General features: G+C 61.5%; 2 protein-coding genes and 1 pseudogene across 2 annotated transcripts in view; 2 read left to right on the top strand and 1 right to left on the bottom strand.

Moving 5' to 3' along the window:
- Positions 1 to 18,375, top strand: part of LOC135887747 (class I histocompatibility antigen, F10 alpha chain-like) — a 265,826-nt gene that overhangs the window by 244,698 nt on the left and 2,753 nt on the right. The window lies entirely within an intron of this gene.
- LOC135888348 (antigen-presenting glycoprotein CD1d-like) lies at positions 895 to 9,993 on the top strand. Its single transcript, XM_065416155.1, has 6 exons — positions 895 to 940; positions 1,172 to 1,453; positions 8,261 to 8,545; positions 9,005 to 9,301; positions 9,777 to 9,876; positions 9,954 to 9,993. Exons 1-6 carry the CDS (start codon positions 895 to 897, stop codon positions 9,991 to 9,993), a joined length of 1,050 nt encoding a protein of 349 aa, XP_065272227.1.
- LOC135888061 (antigen-presenting glycoprotein CD1d-like) lies at positions 13,145 to 17,264 on the bottom strand (annotated as a pseudogene).

Genomic DNA, 18,375 nt, shown 5'->3' on the forward strand with positions numbered 1-18,375 from the left:
CAGCCCCGGAATCAGTGCCTAGGTAAGGAGCCGCGTATTAACCTCTGAAGAGCCACATACAGCTCCGGAACCACAGGTTGGCCACCCCTGCCCTGGAACTGCTCCCTGCGAAGCCGGCCAGGACTCTGGGGAAGTCTCTTCTCTGGGACCAGTCTGTCTCCAGGGCAAGAAGCTCACACGGCTTCACCTTCCTGGGTCTGACCTTGGAGCATTCAGCATCCTCTGCCCCTCCATGCGCTTCCCACAGCGAGTCCGCCCAGGCGGGGTCCTGGGGCAGCCAGAGGGTCCTGCCCCCCAACTCCGCAGTCAGACGTGACTCAGCCAGCCGGGAAAACAGCAGGTTTATTAGGCGACAGGAACGCGGCGTAGGGCAGAGCTCGTTAGCACAGAAATCAGTGACTTTCAGCCAAGTCCACCCTGAGGGGAGGGGAACCCAGAGCCAGGGCTCTGCCCTTCCCCTGCGCCCCAAGCCAGCCAAGACTGACTCGCTTCCAGCTGCCTGGCCCCTGCCCGTCCCCTTGCTCCTCCTCCGGCCTTTGTCTCGCTTCGGGCCAAGAGTCACCTGGTCACATCCCCCTCCTGGGTCTCAGGTTACAAAGGGGCACCCATAGCATCCCTGCAGGCAGCTGGAGCAGCCCCCACAAGTCACACCCCCTTATTCCCACCTCCTAGACATTGGTGCAATACACAGGGAAACTGAGGCACACGCAGCTCTCATGCAAAACAGTAAGACTCACAGAGACTCACATACAACATAACAAGGGACAATCCCCACTTTGACCACAGAGGAACTGAAAGCTGTGGAGGAACTGAAAGCACATGGGGATCCTGGGCCTCTCGTCTTGCAGCAGCTCTGACGTCTGCCAGAACCTGGATCCCCCTTCCCCTGCCAGGATGTTGCTCCCTCTGCTGCTCCTCCCCTGGGTATGGGGGGCCCTGGCCGATAAGTGGGGACCCCTCTCTGTTTTTGCTACCGGGGATGGTGTAGTACTAGGGGCAGGGTGGGGAAGTACCACGCTGGGCTAGTGACCCTGGCTGGGGGAGTAGGACGGGGGAGGCAGGTTAGGGATCAGCAGGGAGACCCCATAGTGCAGGATTGTTCATGGGACAGAGACTCATTAATCTCTCTCCCCACCCGCTTTGTCCTCCACTTGTTCCCTGCCCCCTGCCCCAGCCTCCCCTCCTCTCCCACCAGCGTCTGTCACCCTCCGGCTGCTCCAAATCGACGTCTTCCACAACGCCAGCTCCACGGACATGCAGGGGATGGCCCTGCTGGGCGACCTGGAGACCCACTCCCTGGACTGCAGCACCTGCGAGATCCGTTTCCTGCAGCCCTGGGCCCAGCAGGGCCTGACCCCGAAGCAGTGGCAGGACCTGGAGCTGCTGATCCATCGCTCCCTGTTCAGCTTCATCTTTAAAGTGAACAGAATAGCTCAGCAGCAGGGAAAGGGCTGTGAGTATGGAGGTCTGAGGGGATCCCTCCCCCCACCCACCCGGGGTGCTGAGAACTGACACACTCACCACAGCCACTGAGTGTGTCATTGGGGGCAAGACAGCCAGTCCCTGGCCCTTTGGCTGATTGGAGCCGGCGTCCCCCAGAGGGGAAACACCCGTGTCCCATTCTCCACCCCAGATCTGGGGCCAGATTGTAGCCTGCACTTCCTAGAGTGGAAAGGCCCCGTGCCCCACTCCCTGAGCGGAGGCTCCTGGTCTTTCCTGACGTGTACCCTGAGCCTTTGAAAGCAGGTCATTTGGGGGGGTCTTTATCTCAGAAACCCCGTGTGACGAACTGGGACTGTTCTTACTGTGGTCTGTGAGTGCTGACAGGGGAGTGTGGCTGGGATAGTCTGCATTGGGGGATGGGAGACTGACTGAAAATACCTGAGCCTGTAACATGAGAACCCAGGAGGGGGCTGGGGCGAGGTGACACCTTTACCCGGGAAACTGAACAAAGGCTGTGGGAGGGGTCGCTGAAGGCAGAGTCTGGGAAGCTGGTTGGTGAGGTGGCAGGCAGGGAGGGCTCTGACCTCTGGAGGGGGGCTGGGGTGCCCGAGGACCCCAGGATGGACCTAACTGAGGGGTATCCTGTTGTCTGTGCCTGCAAGACCTGTGTCGGACTGTATTCCCGTCGTCTAAATAAACCTTCTGCTTTACTGGCTGGCTGAGAGTCATGGTGAATCGCAGGAAGCCGGGGGTGCAGGGCCCTGAGTCCCCCCCTACTCCGTGACAACTGGTGGCAGCGGTGGGATCTACTGCACCCCGTGGACGGCGCTTCCTGCAGTAAGTGACTGGGGAGCAGTAAAACGAAGGGGGATTGACGGGGACCAGGCGTGCTGAGGAGTCAGAGAGAGACGGTTATCACCCCTGGGAGTGTGTGACCAGCGAGAAGGACTTTTACAGTAACAGGGTCCCCCGGGGGATCGCAGCGAGTGGTCCCAGGGGCGGAGGAGTCTGCAGCTCGACCCTGGCAGAGAGGTGGTGACCTCGAGAAGGGCTGGCACACTAGGGGTCTCCCTGGAGACTGTGGGGAGCGGTGAGCACACAGGCCTGTGAGTGGCCAGCAGGAAGATGTATGCCAAGCGGCTTAAGAGCGACCTGGTGGAGCTGTGCAAGCAGAGGGGGGTGCGCATTGGGAGGCTCACCAAAGAACAGCTCATTGCCCAGCTGGAGAAGGGAGATCGCGCGAATGAACTGATTCCTGTCTCTGAGGGAAGCAGCCTGGCAGATGCAGCGCAGGCCCCAGTGTCTGTCCCATCTGGGAGTGGTCAGCCGGCTGCTGAGGGCTTCCCGAGACCCCTCCTTCCTATGCCTAGGGGAAGGGTGGGGAGGAGCCCAGCAAATACCGAGGGCGCAGGGACCCCCCCGGCCAGCAGGGGATCCTCCCGGCCACGCGCAGCATCCGTGGAGCGGAATGGGCTGGAATGGGAGATAGAGCTAAAACTGAGAGAGCTGGAGGATCGTGAACAACAGAGACAGCATGAACGGGAGGAGAAAGAGAAACTGAGGCAGCATGAACGGGAGGAGAATGAGAGACAAAGGCATCATGAACTGGAGCTGGCGAGGCTGAAGGGCCGCGAGCCCCCGGCTGCGGTGAGTGAGGGGGGACCCAGGACTGCACGGAGCTTTGATAAGTGCATCCTGGCCCCACGTAAGGAGGGGGAGGACATGGATGACTTCCTGGATGCCTTTGAGACGGCCTGCGAGCTGCACCAGGTTGATCCTGCAGACAGACTCCGGGTTCTCACCCCCTTACTGGACCCCAAAGCCGTGGCCTTGTACCGCCAACTGGAAGAGGCGGAGAAAGGGAACTACGAGCTATTCAAAAAGGCCCTGCTACGTGAGTTTGGGCTGACTTCTGAGATGTACCGGGAAAGGTTCCGGAGTCAGGATAAAACCCCTGAGATCTCATACCTGCAACTAGCCGTCCGCATGGAAGGATACGCCAGCAAGTGGGCTGATGGGGCCCAGACAAAGGAGGACCTGGTTAAACTGCTGGTATTGGAGCAACTGTATGAGCGGTGCCCATCCGACCTGAGGCTGTGGTTGAGGGACAAAAAACCAGAGAACCCGCGACATGCAGGCCGGCTGGCCGATGAGTTTGTGAAGAGCCGGTCAGGGGCTGGCAGGGAGGAGTCCCAAAGGAACAGTCCCACCACAACGCAGAGCGAGAGTCACCATGGGCCATCCCAGCGGGAAAATAGGGAGAAACCCCACCAAAGGGGAAGATCCAGCGTCAGGTCCATCGGACCCGCTCGAGGGGACCCACGGGACATGGTCTGCTATCACTGTGACCAGAGAGGTCACATACGGGCCCAGTGCCCCAGGCTCAGGGACAGACTGAGCAGACCAAACCCACAGAGGGTTGACTGGGTAGAGACCCAGCCGGGCGAGAGGCAGCACTCCCAGGGAAGGGGGGCTGGCAGAGTACCACCTGCTAAGGAGGGAGGAGAGCTCCAGGCCAGCTCCTCTGGGGGGCTGGATGCTCCAGACTCAGGGTTTTTGGTTTATACGGTGGGCGCGGGGCGGTCCCTCCGGAGAGAGTACCTTGTTCCCCTGGAGGTGGATGGGAGGAAGGTCGATGGATACTGGGATACGGGCGCAGAGGTGACACTGGTCCGGCCCGAGGTGGTGGCCTCAGATCTGATGGTGCCCAACACCTTCCTGACTCTGACGGGGGTGGGTGGGACCCCATTCAAGGTATCTGTGGCGAGGGTACGCCTGAAGTGGGGGCCCAAGGAGGGCCCCAAGGACGTGGGGGTACACCCGTATTTGCCCACTGAGGTGTTGATGGGGGGGGACCTGGAGGACTGGCCAAGCAACCCCCAGAATGCACTGGTTGTGACCCGCAGTCAGAGCCGGCGAGGAGCACTGCGCCCTGACCTTGGGGAGGATGCCTTGCCCAAGGCGCAGGACCCTAACATGGTGGGGAGGGAACACCCAGGGACACGGCTCAGGGAGGCTGCGGCTTCAGACCCAGCCGGCGAGAGAGAACAGGTGGCCATCCCTGTCCCAGCTGCTGAGTTCCAGGCCGAGGTGCAAAAAGATCCCTCCTTACGGAAGATAAGGGACCTGGCCGACCTCGGTGCGGTACAGACCATGGGGAGAGGCGGCCGGAAAAGGTTCCTGTGGGAGAAGGGGTTCCTGTACCGAGAATGGGCTCCCCCAGGGAAAATGGAGTCGGGGGGATCAGGAGGCAGCTGGTGGTACCCCAGAAGTATCGCCGCCAGCTGCTGTGCCGGGCCCATGACACCCCCCTCTCAGGGCACCAGGGAGCCTGGCGTACCCAGCAGAGGCTGCTACGGAGCTTTTACTGGCCTGGGGTCTTTGTTACTGTCCGGCAGTACTGCCGATCCTGTGACCCCTGTCAGAGGGGGAGGAAGGCCCGGGACAAGGGGAAAACGGCTTTAGGACCCTTGCCCAGTGTAGAGGAGCCTTTCCGGAGGGTGGCCAAGGTTAAAAGGGGGGCTCTGAACCAAGAGAGCCCGAAGCACAGACCTCCAGACGGGAGCGCTGGGAGAAGACCACAGCCCAGTTGGAACCCCAGGGGTATTGGGGTGGGAAAAGGGCACAGGCCGCATAACCCTTCCCCCATGCGAACTGCGAATGCCCTCGAGCACCCCCGACCTAAGGGGGGACGTGAAACTGGAGGGGCCTGGTGTAATTCTCACCAAGGAATGGGAGGGATGCGGGGGCATCCATGGGAACGGGGGTAGGTTCGAACTTCCCCGGGTCACTGGCTGAAGTGACCCCGCTCAGTTCGGTCTCTAAGGGGGGAGATTTGACGAACTGGGACTGTTCTTACTGTGGTCTGTGAGTGCTGACAGGGGAGTGTGGCTGGGATGGTCTGCGTTGGGGGATGGGAGAATGACTGAAGGGAAATACCTGAGCCTGTAACATGAGAACCCAGGAGGGGGCTGGGGCGAGGTGACACCTTTGCCCGGGAAACTGAACAAAGGCTGTGGGAGGGGTCGCTGAAGGCAGAGTCTGGGAAGCTGGCTGGTGAGGTGGCTGGAGGCAGGGAGGGCTCTGACCTCTGGAGGGGGGCTGGGGTGCCCGAGGACCCCAGGATGGACCTAACTGAGGGGTATCCTGTTGTCTGTGCCTGCAAGACCTGTCTCGGACTGTATTCCCGTCGTCTAAATAAACCTTCTGCTTTACTGGCTGGCTGAGAGTCATGGTGAATCGCAGGAAGCCGGGGGTGCAGGGCCCTGAGTCCCCCCCTACTCCGTGACACCCCGTAACCAAGGGGCCCCAAATTTGCACCACAAACTCTGCCTCAGGCACTGATGTAATGTAGCGATTTTCGAGACAATCTGACTATGCACGTGAAAAAATCAGCTTTAAAGAGTGTGACGAAGTGGGGATTTTCCCTTATGTTGTATGTGAGTCTATGTGAGTCTTACTGTTTTGCATGAATGCTGTGTGTGCCTCAGTCGCCCCGTGTATTGCACCAATGTCTAGGTCAGGGGTTAGCAACCTACGGCACGCGTGCTAAAGGGGGCACGCGAGCCGATTTTTGATGGCACGCGGCAGCGGGCTGAGCCGCTCAGCCCGCCGCCACTCTGGGGTTCCTGCTGCTGGCCCCTTGCCAGCCGGGGTCCCACCGCCAGTCCCACTCAGCGCCCGCTGCCGGCCTGGGTGAAGGAACCCCAGGCTGGCAGCAGGCTGAGACCATGGCTGGCAGGAGCCAGCGGCCGAAACCCCAGAGCAGCAGCGGGCTGAGCCCCTCAGTCCCTGCTCTGGGGTTCCGGCTGCTGGCCCTTTGCCAGCTGGGGTCCCTGCCGCAGCCCCACTCCCCTTGCTTCTGGTTGGAGTCCCAGCGCAGGCCCCCTGCCAGACAGGGTCCGGGCCTCCGGCCTGCTCAGCCCTACCAGCCGCCAACTCCACTCACCTCAGCTGCCAACCTGGGGTTCCAGCCGCTGACCTCCTGCCAGCCGGGGTCTGGATCGCCAGCCTTGCTCAGCCTGCTTTCCGGCCTGGAGTCCCAGCAGGCCCCCCTGGGCTCTGCTCCTGGCCTTGGATCAGTGCTCCGCAGCCTCCCCGCTGTGGCCCACTGTCCCCAGCCTGGGACAGTGCGGGTTGCACACGAGGCGGCTCAGCACCCCCATCTTAAAATGGCTTATAGCCGACCACGCTGCGTTTGCCCTTCTGCCTGCCTTCTAGCGCTTCTGAAGCACTTGGGACCCCTTGTTTACTTTACAGATAACAGTAGTGTGGTTAGATAATAGAGAGCCTTACAGAGAGACCTTCTAGAAACGTTAACACGTATGACTGGCACGCGAAGCCTGAAATCAGAGTGAATGAATGAAGACTCGGCACCCCACTGCTGGTCTAGGAGGTGGGAATAAGGGGGTGTGACTTGGGGGGGCTGCTCCAGCTGCCTGCAGGGATCTATGGCCGCCCCTACGTAACCTGAGACCCAGGAGGCAGTAGCGTAGCTAGTGGGGTGCAGGGGAAGCAGCCGCTTCCCCTCAGCACATTTTTCAAAAGCGGCGCCTTAGGGGTTACCTTATATGGCGCCAGCGGGTGGGGCCCGCTCCTCTCTCATCCTCCCGTGTCCTCCGGGGCGGCGGCCCTTCCCGGCGAGGCGGCTGCCGCCGGCCTCAGTGAGCCAGGCGCAGCTCGCACACACACTCCCCTCCTCCTGCCCTCCCTGCCGCCCTCATCGCGGCTGCTCCCGCTCCCCGCCGCGGCTGCTGGCAGCCGATTAATAATTGATGGCAACAGCCCGGCTGCCGGAGTGGGGCGAGGAGCGCGGGCGGGCGCGGGCGGGCGGGCGGGCAGGCGCTTGCTGCTCAGCCCACCGAGCTGCGAGCCCCGGCCCGGCGGGCACCGGGCACCGGCAGGAGAGGGGCGGGGGAAGGGCTGGCCATGGCCAATGGCAGCAGGGATGAGATGGGGCGGGCGTGGGAGAGGAGCTGGGTGGGCGCGGAGCAGCCAGAGGAGGAGCCAAGGGGGGCGTGGCCAGAGGAGGAGCCAAGGGGGGCGTGGCCAGAGGAGGAGCCAAGGGGGGCGCCTTTTTTATGATTGCTCCCCCTGCTCTTAAAACCTGGCTATGCCACTGCCAGGAGGGGGATGCGACCAGGTGACTCTTGGCCTGGAAGCAGGACAAAGGCCGGAGGAGGAGCAAGGGGCCGGGCAGGGGCCAGGCAGCTGGAAGGGAGTCTGTCTGGGCTGGCTTGGGGCACAGGGGGAGGGCAGAGCCCTGGCTCTGGGTTCCCCTCCCCTCAGGGTGGACTTGGCTGAAAGTCACTGATTCCTGTGCTAACGAGCTCTGCCCTACGCCGTGTTCCTGTCGCCTAATAAACCTGCTGTTTTCCCGGCTGGCTGAGTCACGTCTGACTGCGAAGTGGGGGGTGCAGGACCCTCTGGCTGCCCCAGGACCCTGCCCGGGTGGACTCGCTGCGGGAAGCGCACGGTGGGGCAGGGGAAGCTGAATACTCCAAGGTCAGACCCAGGAAGGTGAAGCCGTGTGAGCTTCTTGCCCTGGAGACAGTCTGCTCCCAGAGAGGAGGCTCCCCAGAGTCCTGGCTGGCTTCGCAGGGAGCAGTTCCAGCATCGCCCGGGGACTCCGTGACAAACAGAAACTGCAACTTACCCCTAACTCCAGCCAGGGCCGCCCCACAATCCTGCCGCCGTTGTGTGTCCCAATATCCTCATGGCATCTGACGTTATGTCTTTACTCCCCCGTCCCTCTGTTTCTGCCCCCTCCTGGGACCTCTGGACGCCCGTCCTCATCCCCCTGCCCTTCCTGTTCCAGACCCCTTTGTTACCCAGGTCTCCCTCGGCTGTGAGCTGCCCCCCAACGGCTCCTCGAGGGGATTCTATGAGGCTGCGGTGAACGGGGAGGACTTCATCAGCTTCGACATGGACGGAGGCAAATGGGTCGCTCGGCAGGAGGACAATGTGGCTGCGCTGTACACCCGGGACCTTCTCAACCGGGATAAGGGCGCAAGCATCACGCTTCAGTTTCTCCTGAGAACAACGTGTGTCAATCAGCTCAAGAGCTTTGTCCTGTATGCGAACGAGTCTCTGGAGAGGCAAGGTGAGGCTGGACACCACTCCCCGCTCGCTGAGATGCAGCTGCCTCTGGGGTAGGGTGTGTTTGCTGTTTATACAGGGATCCCACACCCAATGCTCATATGCAGCCATCTCTGGGGTTGGGCTGGGGACTGCTTATACAAAGATCCCTCGCCTGGTACTGATATGCAGCCACATCTGGGGTGGGGCAGGGGGCCGTTTGTACAGGGACCCCTTGCCTGGTGTAAAAATGCAGCTATATCTGGGGTGCAGCACAGTAGCCATTTCATGGCCGCACTGCACAGCAGTTTAGGACAGGAAGTGAAGGGGGATTCAGTCACCACTGGTAACTGCAGGATCTGGCCAGGACAGCGGGGCCAACGCCTGACCCCGGGGAATGGAGCTGGGCTTGGCTAGTGAGTCCCTGAGGCTCAGGCTGAACCGTCCCCTCTCCCCCGCCCCGTCTCTCTCCCTCCTGTCTCAGAGCGGCCGGTCGCCGTGGTGTTTGCCCGAGCGCCTCCCCCAGCCGGGACCCCCGCGCCGGTACTGCTGGTTTGCCGGGTCACCGGTTTCTACCCCCGGCCCGTCCGCGTGGCCTGGCTGCAGGACGGGGAGGAGGTGGGGCCGGGCGGGCGGCTGAACTCCAGCGGGATCCTGCCCAACGCGGACCTGACCTACCAGCTGCGCAGCTCCCTGGCCGTGGGGCCGGGCGCCGGGCACAGCTATGCCTGCCGGGTGCAGCACAGCAGCCTGGGGGGCCGGAGCCTGCTGATCCCCTGGGGTAGGTGCACGTCCCCGGGGGGGGGGGGGCGGTCGTGGTCTCTGGGGGCTTTTCCTGCACGTCCTGAGTGGGACGGGGGTGGGTCCAGGCAGTGGGATTGGGGCGGAGGGAGGCAGAGGGGGTGGGTGGGGGTGTGGAGATGGATCAGGGGGAGCAGGATGGAGGAGCTGAGGGGAACGGGACAAGACTGGGATGGGGGAGCAGGACTAGAGTGGGGGGAAGCCGAGGGGGTGGGAAGGTGGGGGGAGAAGGGGTGGAACTGTGGGGGAGACTGATGGAACAGGGTGGGGGGCTGAGGGCAGTGGGTTGGGGTGGGAGGTGCAGGGGGGACTGCGGGGGAGGCAGAGGGAACAGGATGGGGGGCTGAGGGCAGTGGGGTGGGGGTAGAGAGTATGGGGGTAATGCAGGGGTTCATTGAGGGCACAGGGCCCACACTCCTGTCCCCGTTCCCAGCACGGCACCCCCTGTTTTACAGAGCAGAGCAGGCCCTGGGGCCCCGGCCTGGTCATGGGCATCACCCTGGGGGTTGTGGCCGTAGCCGCCGTGGCCGTGGTGCTGTGGCAGAGCAGACGCAGGTGAGTCCTCTCCCTCTCTGGGGTGGGGGTGGGGCCGTTGCACCCCCTAACCCATCCCCTCTGCTCTCTCCTTCCAGGGGCTACCAGGACATTAGACCAGGGGAGTCCAGGCCCTGAGGGGTCAGGACCAGCCCCGGCGTGGGGATCGGCCCCTCTCCTGGAGACTTGAACCTGTGACGTTATTGATGTGAACTGGGACCATATCGATCATTGTTGCAACCAAGGTCCTGTAGTGGCACCAAATCTTGTATAAAGGAGGTCAAATAAGGTGTCTATGAGGAGGTTACGATTGGCTGGTTATGATGATGCTGTTTATATGTGTGTATCAATCTTGTAGTTGAAGTTATGAATAATAACTCTATACTGTCTGTATTTTAAACTTGTGCTATGCTTCTGGGAGACATCCCAGACAAGCTGCTGTTAGCTCTGCCTGGCCTGCTTGATGGCCCATTAAGGACCATCAGCTACAACTGACCCATTGAGAGAAGGCAAATATGCCTTGAGACTCAGCAAAGTATGCAGGAACTGGCCCATGTGACTCCAAACTCCATTTTGCTCTAATTTTCCACAGTAAGAACAAAGAGGTGTTCTTTCACCTGGAAGAGGCTACAAAAGGCAGCTGCCTCATCTCCATCTTGTCTTCAATCCTGCTTCACACCTCTGGAGGAACTTTGCTACAAGCTGAAGCTCTGAACAAAGGACTGAGGACCCATCCCAGCGGGGGATGTATTCCAGAGACTTGATTTGAACCTGTAGTTTATTACATCACTGCTACAAGCCTGAACCAAGAACTTGGCCATTACTGGATGTCATTGATTCCATTTAACCAATTCTAACTCTCATCTCTATCTTTTTCCTTTTATGAATAAACCTTTAGATTTTAGATTCTAAAGGATTGGCAACAGCGTGATTTGTGGGTAAGATCTGACTTGTCTATTGACCTGGGTCTGGGGCTTGGTCCTTTGGGATCAGGAGAACCTTTTTCTTTTACTGGGGTCTTGGTTTTCATAACCATTCATCCCCATAAGGAGCGGTGCTGGTGGTGATACTGGGAACTGGAGTATCTGAGGGAATTGCTTGTGTGACTTGTGGTTAGCCAGTGGGGTGAGACCAAAGTCCTCTCTGTCTGGCTGGTTTGGTACCTTGGAGGTGGAAAAACCCCAGCCTTGGGCTGTGACTGCCCTGCTCTGAGCGATTTGTCCTGAATTGATACTCTCAGTTGTGTCCCGCCAGAGGCAGCATCGTTCTAGGACCTTGTGGTTGGATCTGTGCCCGGCTCCAGAGCTGAGGGCCCCGAGGGCAGGACTGAATTGGGGCCGTGGGAGATCGGGGCCCTGGGTGGGGGGTGGGATTCTCCTCCCTCTGGGACGCTGGGGGCATGTTGGACACTTGGGGGGGCGCTGTGGGATCGCTGGGATCCAGGATCTGCAGGGACCTGGTGCTGGCCTGTGCTGTTCAATGAACCCTTCAGGGAGGGCCTGCCCAGCGGGCCCCCCCCCCCCCCCCAGGGCTGTAGGAGCCAGGCCTGGGTGCAGGGGTCAGGCCGAGCTACATACACAAAGGGGGTGGGCGCAGTTCCCCACACTGCACTGCTCGTGGCCAGCCATGGCCTCAGCGTCCTTTTCAGTCTCCTCTAGGCCCCTCCAGCAGTGCGGGCGCGTCCGGCTCCCGACAGGGCAGGTCCCCCTTGTGCTCGCTGCTGGGAACCATTTGCACTGTGCCTGGTGTTTCCCACGCCGGTCTGCTCCCCAGGCCGTGGATGGGTCACTTACAGGGCAGATTACAGTGTGTCTGGCACGGGGGGGCTGGGTTCCTCTGGCACGGGGAGCCCAGGCCCCGATTCCCGCAGCCCACCTGACCACACACCCTGGTGCTGCGGTTCCCGCCCAGAGCCAGGCACCTCCCTTAGTCTTCAGGTAGGTGAGGAGTCCGGGCGCCAGGGAGATCAGCCCCAGCACGAAGCCCCCGACCCCCGGCAGCATCAGGGTCCTGGCAGAGTCAGACTACGCCTCTGTGAAAACAGGAGTTTGGGGGGTTCGGGCTCAGCCCAGCCTCCCGTTCCCCTTCTCACGTCCCGGCTCTCTGCCCTGGGGGGGGGGGGGGCTCTGACCCAGGCCCATCCCCCGAGGGGTGCCCCCCACACCCATTGGCTCTTACCCCATGCTGCCCATCACCCCAGGGATTGGCCAATGAGCACCAGGGCTGGGCAGTGTCAGCAGTCGCCAGGCACTTTCCAGGGAGGGGGGGACCCAGGTCCCCGCAGCAGCAGATGGAGCAGGACACACCAAGGCCCCTCTGACCCCAGGAGTGTGGGGGTAAATTTAACCTTTTGGGCCACCCGACCCCCCCCCCCAAGAGCCGCCTTCCAGCCCCGGGGCTCAGAGCTCCTTGGGGGGCTGGTCATTGTCCCATTGCGCAGGAGGCAGGGGTTGGGGGGTCTGGGGGAGGAGAGGGGGTGACACCCCAGAGCGCCAGCCCAGCCTGTTGGTGATGCTGCAGCCCTCGGGGATGCTGGAAGGACTCTGACCTGCAGTGAAAGGAGCGAGGCCCCGGTGGTGGGGGCGGCTCGAGGGGCAGCGACTCTGGGGGGGTCCTGTGGTCCCTGGAGATGGGGGCAGAGCAGTAACAACACGAGGTGCAGCTCTGAGCATCGTTTACTAGCACGTTACAGACATTCACAGGGGCAGCCTCTGGCACGGGAGTCGTGCTCCATCCATTAGACCCCACTCCCCTCCCCTCCCAGAGCCAGGGAGAGAACCCAGGAGTCCTGGCTCCCAGCCCCCCCTGCTCTAACCACCAGCCCCCACTCCCCTCCCAGAGCTGGGGAGGGAACCCAGGAGTCCTGGTACCGAGCTCCCACTCCCCTCTCAGAGCTGGGGAGGGAACCCAGGAGTCCGGGCTCCCAGCCCCCCTGTTCTGAGCTACCGGCTTGCAGCCCCTCCCTGAGGGCTTTGCCAAGTGACACCGGCCAGCGCTGGCCCCAGTGAGTGCAGTGGCCCTTGGGGACCCTGGATCCCAGCCCCCCCAACCTGCCCCCCCATGTGCAATGGTCACAGCACAACCTGGGGGAGCAGACACCCCCCCAGCCCCTGGCATATCCCCCTGCACCCAAAGGGTCGATCTCCCAGCGCCACCCCACCCCCAATCCAGTCCTGCCCTCGGGGCCCTCAGCTCTGGAGTCGGGCACAGATCCAGCCCCAAGGTCCATGTCCCCAGGAGAGGGGCCGATCCCCACGCTGGGGCCGGGGCCCGGGCCGGTGCCGCCCCCTCAGGGACTGGACTCCCCTGGTCCAACATCCTGGTAGCCCCTGGAAGGAGAGAGCAGAGGGGATGGGTTAGGGGGTGCAACGGCCCCACCCCCATCCCCGAGAGGGAGAGGACTCACCTGCGTCTGCTCCGCCACAGCACCACGGCCACGGCGGCTACGGCCAGACCCCCCAGGGTGATGCCCACGACCAGGCCGGGGCCCCAGCGCCTGCTCTGCTCTGTAAAACAGGGGGTGCCGTGCTGGGAACGGGGACAGGAGTGTGGGTAGCCTCCCAAGCAGTCCCCCCACCCCGATCATCTCACCCGACCCACTGCCCTCAGCCCCCACCCTCACCCTGTTCCCTCAGCCTCTCCTGCAGTCCCACCCCTTCTCCCCCCAGCTTCCCATCCCCTCAGCTTCCCCCCACTCTAGTCCTGCTCCCCCATCCCAGTCTTGTCCCGTTCCCCTCAGCTCCTCCATCCTGCTCCCCTGATCCATCTCCACACCCCCACCCACCCCCTCTGCCTCCCTCCGCCCCAATCCCGCTGCCTGGACCCACCCCCATCCCACTCAGGACATGCAGGAAAAGCCCCCAGAGACCACTGCTACAAGCCTGAACCCAGAACTTTGCCATGAGTGTATGGAATTGATTCCATTTAACCAATTCTAGCTCTCATCTCTATCTTTTTCCTTTTTATGAATAAACCTTTAGATTTTAGATTCTAACGGATTGGCAACAGCGTGATTTGTGGGTAAGATCTGACTTGTATATTGACCTGGGTCTGGGGCTTGGTCCTTTGGGATTGGGAGAACCTCTTATCTTTTACTGGGATATTGGTTTTCATAACCATTCGTCCCCATAAGGAGTGGCACTGGTGGTGATACTGGGAAACTGGAGTGTCTAAGGGAATTGCTTGTGTGACTTGTGGTTAGCCAGTGGGGTGAGACCAAAGTCCTCTCTGTCTGGCTGGTTTGGTGCCTTGGAGGTGGAAAAACCCCAGCCTTGGTTTGTAACTACCCTGTTTTAAGCGATTTGTCCTGAATTGGCACTCTCAGTTGGGTCCCGCCAGAACCAGCATCATTACACCGGCAAACCAGCAGTAACGGCGCGGGGGTCCCGGCTGGGGGAGGCGCTCGGGCAAACACCACGGCGACCGGCCGCTCTGAGACAGGAGGAGAGAGACGGGGCGGGGTAGAGGGGATTATTCACTTACAATTTGTGATGGAAGATGTGACGAACTGGGACTGTTCTTACTGGGGTCTGTGAATGCTGACAGGGGAGTGTGGCTAGGATAGTCTGCACTGGGGGATGGGAGACTTTCCTTGAGGGAGAATACCTGAGCATGTAACATGAGAACCCAGGAAGGAGTTAGAGGCCAGGTGACACCTTTGCCCGGGAAACTGAACAAAGGCTGTGGGAGGGGTCGCTGAAGGGGAGTTCCAGGAGCTGGCTGGTGGAAGGGCTGGGAGGCAGACGGGGATCTGACCTCGCAAGGGGGCTGGGGCGCCCGGGGACCCCAAGATGGACCTAACTGAGGGGGTCCTGTTGTCTGTGCCTGCAAGACCTGTTTTGGACTGTGTTCCTGTCGTCTAAATAAACCTTCTGCTTTACTGGCTGGCTGAGAGTCATGGTGAATCAGAGGAAGCCGGGGGTGCAGGGCCCTGTGTCCCCCCACACTCCGTGACAGAACCCCTTCACTTCCTGTCCTAAACTGCTGTGCAGTGCAGCTATAAATTAGCTCCTGTGCTTCACTCTCAATGTAGCTGCGTCCGTACGCCAGGCCAGAGATCCCTGTAGACACCAGCCCCACGCCCCACCCCAGAGGCAGCCGCAGTTCTGCGCCCGGTGAGAGATCCCTTTGTATGCAGCCCCTGCACACCGCCCAGCCTGAAGGACATGAGAGCAGTGGGGAGCTGATCCCAGTGTGGGGCTGTGGGCAGAGAGGTGCTCGAGGGATTTGGGAGCCTGGGTCCCAGCCTCACCATGTCTCTCCACAGACTCTTTCCCGTGCTGGACAAAGCTCTTGATCCGATTGACATATGTCGTACTCAGGAGAAACTGAAGCGTGGTGGTCATGCCCCTGTCCCGGCTGAGACGGTCCCAGACCTCGAGTGCCAGCTTGTCCCCACCGCCGAGCAAGCCAGGCGTCGGCGTCCGCATCGAAGCTCACGACGTCCTCGCCGTTCATCCCGGCATCACAGAACTGAGTCGAGGAGCCGTTGGGGGGCAGCTCGCAGCCACTGGAGAACTGGGTAACAAAGGGGTCTGGAGCAGGGAGGGCAGGGGGATGAGGACGGGCGTCCGGAGGGTCACAGGGGGGCAGGGTCGGGGGCAGAATGGGAGAATACAAATGTCAGGTGCAATGTGGATGTTTGGCCACAAGATGGTGGCAGGATTGTGGGGCGGCCCTGGCTGGAGTTAAGGGTACGTTGCAGTTTCTGTTTCAAGCTGATTTTTCACGTGCACAGTCAGATTGGCTTGAAAATCGCTGCGTTACATCGGGGCCTGAGGCAGAGTCTGTGGTGCAAATTTGGGGTCCCCTGGTCACAGGGCTGCTGAGATACAGACCCCCCCAAATGACCTGCTTTAAATCTATAGTTTTTTGGAAAGTTATTTGTGCTGCTCAAAAGAAAACAGTGGCCCTGAGGCTCAATACACTTACACCCCTGGGCTCCCCTGAGCTCGGCTCTGCACCGGCAGTAAGGACACGTTTGGCTTCCCAAGGTTACAAAAGTCCCCGGGCCTTGGTTCTGTCTGTGGAGCGGGACGCCGGGCGGTGGCACCTCTGCGCACAGACAGTTCACACCTCTGCGAGCGATTGTTTCCTCAGCAGCACCTCAGGGCGTGACACACCGAGTCACACACTCGCTCAGCGGGAGAGCCTGCAACCTCGGAGCCCCAGGAGAACCCATCTAAGCCCTGTCACCGAGCGGTGCCTGCGGCTGTGAGCTGTGATCACACGGCCGGCTGTCACTCTGTCGTGAAACGCACCTGCCCAGGCAGATTGCCGTGAGACTAGCTCTGCCCCACCAAGGTGCAGGGGAGACGTTGTGGTGCACATTTGGGGGCAGGTGGTTAAGGGGTTTCTGAGAGAAAGTCTCGCCCAGGACCTGTTTTTAGTGCTCCAGAACCAGACACCCAGCGCAGACCCTGGGCTGAGCCGCTGAGCAGAGGTGAGCTGGGTCTGTCCCATGCCCTGGGGCAGCGCTGGTTGTGGGGCGGGGGAGGCACTATCTTAGCTCTGCATTTCCTGCTCTTGTGTTGGGTGTTTCATGGTTTGCAGAGTGTCAGTTTTCAACGTTCGGGAGGACAGGTGGCACCGTGAGCAGCCTACACGCTCCTTCCGCAAAGGCCTTTGGTAGGACACGTGGCCATGAGCCTAGGGTCAGGGCTGGGACACGGGGCCTTTCCCCTCTAGGGCACACAGGCTACAATCTGGCCCCAGAGCCGGAGGACTGGCTCAGTGGGGTAGAGAATGGGACACGGGGTGTTTCCCTTCTAGGGAATGTTGGCTTCAATCAGCCTAAGGGCCAGGGACTGACTGTTTTGCCCTCCATCCACCCTGCCAGGATACACTCAATCGCTGTGGGGAGTGTGTCAGTTCTCAGCTCCCCGGCGGGTAGTGGGAGGGATGCCCTCAGACTGCTCCATACTCACAGCCCTCTCCTTCATCCTGAACCACTTTGTTCACCAGACGGAAGAAGTCAGACAGGTAGCGATGGATCAGCAGCTCCAGGTCCTGCCACTGCTTCGGGGTCAGGCCCTGCTGGGCCCAGGGCTGCAGGAAGCGGATCTCGCAGGTGCTGCAGTCCAGGGAGTGGGTCTCCAGGTCGCCCAGCAGGGCCATCCCCTGCATGTCCGTGGAGCTGGCGTTGTGGCAGAGGGCGGTTCGGAGCAGCCGGAGGGTGAGAGACGCTGGGGGGCGATGAGGGGAGGAAAGGGGAGGACGGAGCGGGGGGGGAACACGATGAATCAGTCCCAGTCTTCTGAGCACCCCTCATCCCTGGCATCAGGTCTCCCCCTGCCCCACTCTGACCCTACGATGACATCCCTACCCCCAGTAGCGAAAAGGTCCAGGGGGGGTCCCCACTGACCAGCCAGGGCCCCCCAAGCCCAGCAGAGGAGCAGAGGCAGCCGCATCCTGGCAGGGGATCTGAGCTGTGCCGGGGTTGGGGCCGCAGGACGAGGGGCTGGGGTCACCCACATGTTCTCGGTTCTGCCCCGGGCCACACGTCTCGTCAAACTTCTGCATTTGTCTGGCTCTGCTCAGATGCCCCCCCCCCCCAGTCCTGGGCCAATCAGGGCAGGAGCAGAGGGGGGATCCCCCCCCCCCTTGCACCAGGTTTCAGGTCCCAGGCTCAGCTCAATGGTGGGAGAGCAGCGGGGGGGGGGGGGGGGGGGGCGGTGTATTGCTGCTCCCAGCACTGACTGAGAGGGGAGAGCGCCCCCCACTGAGTCCCTGCCCCACTCCCTAGCAGGCCAGGCCCTCTCATGGACCCACCGGATCGGGGCTACGGCCCCAGCTTTGCAACAGGCTCTGGGAGGACCCATGGGGGGCCAGATGGAGCACAGACAGGATCTGGTCCAGGAGCTGACGCCCGCTGAGCCGCTCAGGAATAGTGACCGCCATCTAGTGACACGACATCGGGGGGGGGGGGGGCACACCCAGAGCTGGTGCGACCACTAGGCGAACTAGGCGGCCGCCTGGGGCGCCAAGATTTGGGGGCACCAAAAAGCGGGGTGCCCAAAAAGCAGCAACCGGCTGAGTGCAGGGCTCTGCAGGCGACACCGTCTCCCCAGCCGGGGGGACAGGACGTGCATCCCTGTATTCCACGCTAGAGGTCGCGGTGGTTAGGTTAGGACATCTGCGGCTTTGCCGAGTGACCAAGACACGGATCCAAATCTCCCATTGGCCTTTGGGTCAGGCCTGAAGGATGGACCGCACCTGTCTCCAGATTAATTCGGTTCTAAATGCTTTGGGGCAGAGGAGAGCGCCAGGGCCTGCTCCAATAACCCGGCAACAGCCCCATTGCTGCAGTGGAGAGACCAAGGGGAGAGTAGCAGCTCACCTCCCTCTTCCCAACCCTGTACCCAGGGGGAAGAGGCAGCAGGATTCAGGGGAAAGGGGACAGACCTGGGACTGAGCAGAACCTGGGCTCTGGGCCCAGCTCTGCCACTGACTTACTGTGTCATCTGGAGCAAGTCCGGGTGGCTCTGTGCCTCAGTTTCCCCATCTGTAACACGAGTATAA

Source organism: Emys orbicularis, chromosome 13, assembly GCF_028017835.1.
Source record: "Emys orbicularis isolate rEmyOrb1 chromosome 13, rEmyOrb1.hap1, whole genome shotgun sequence".
Classification (NCBI taxonomy): domain Eukaryota; kingdom Metazoa; phylum Chordata; order Testudines; family Emydidae; genus Emys; species Emys orbicularis.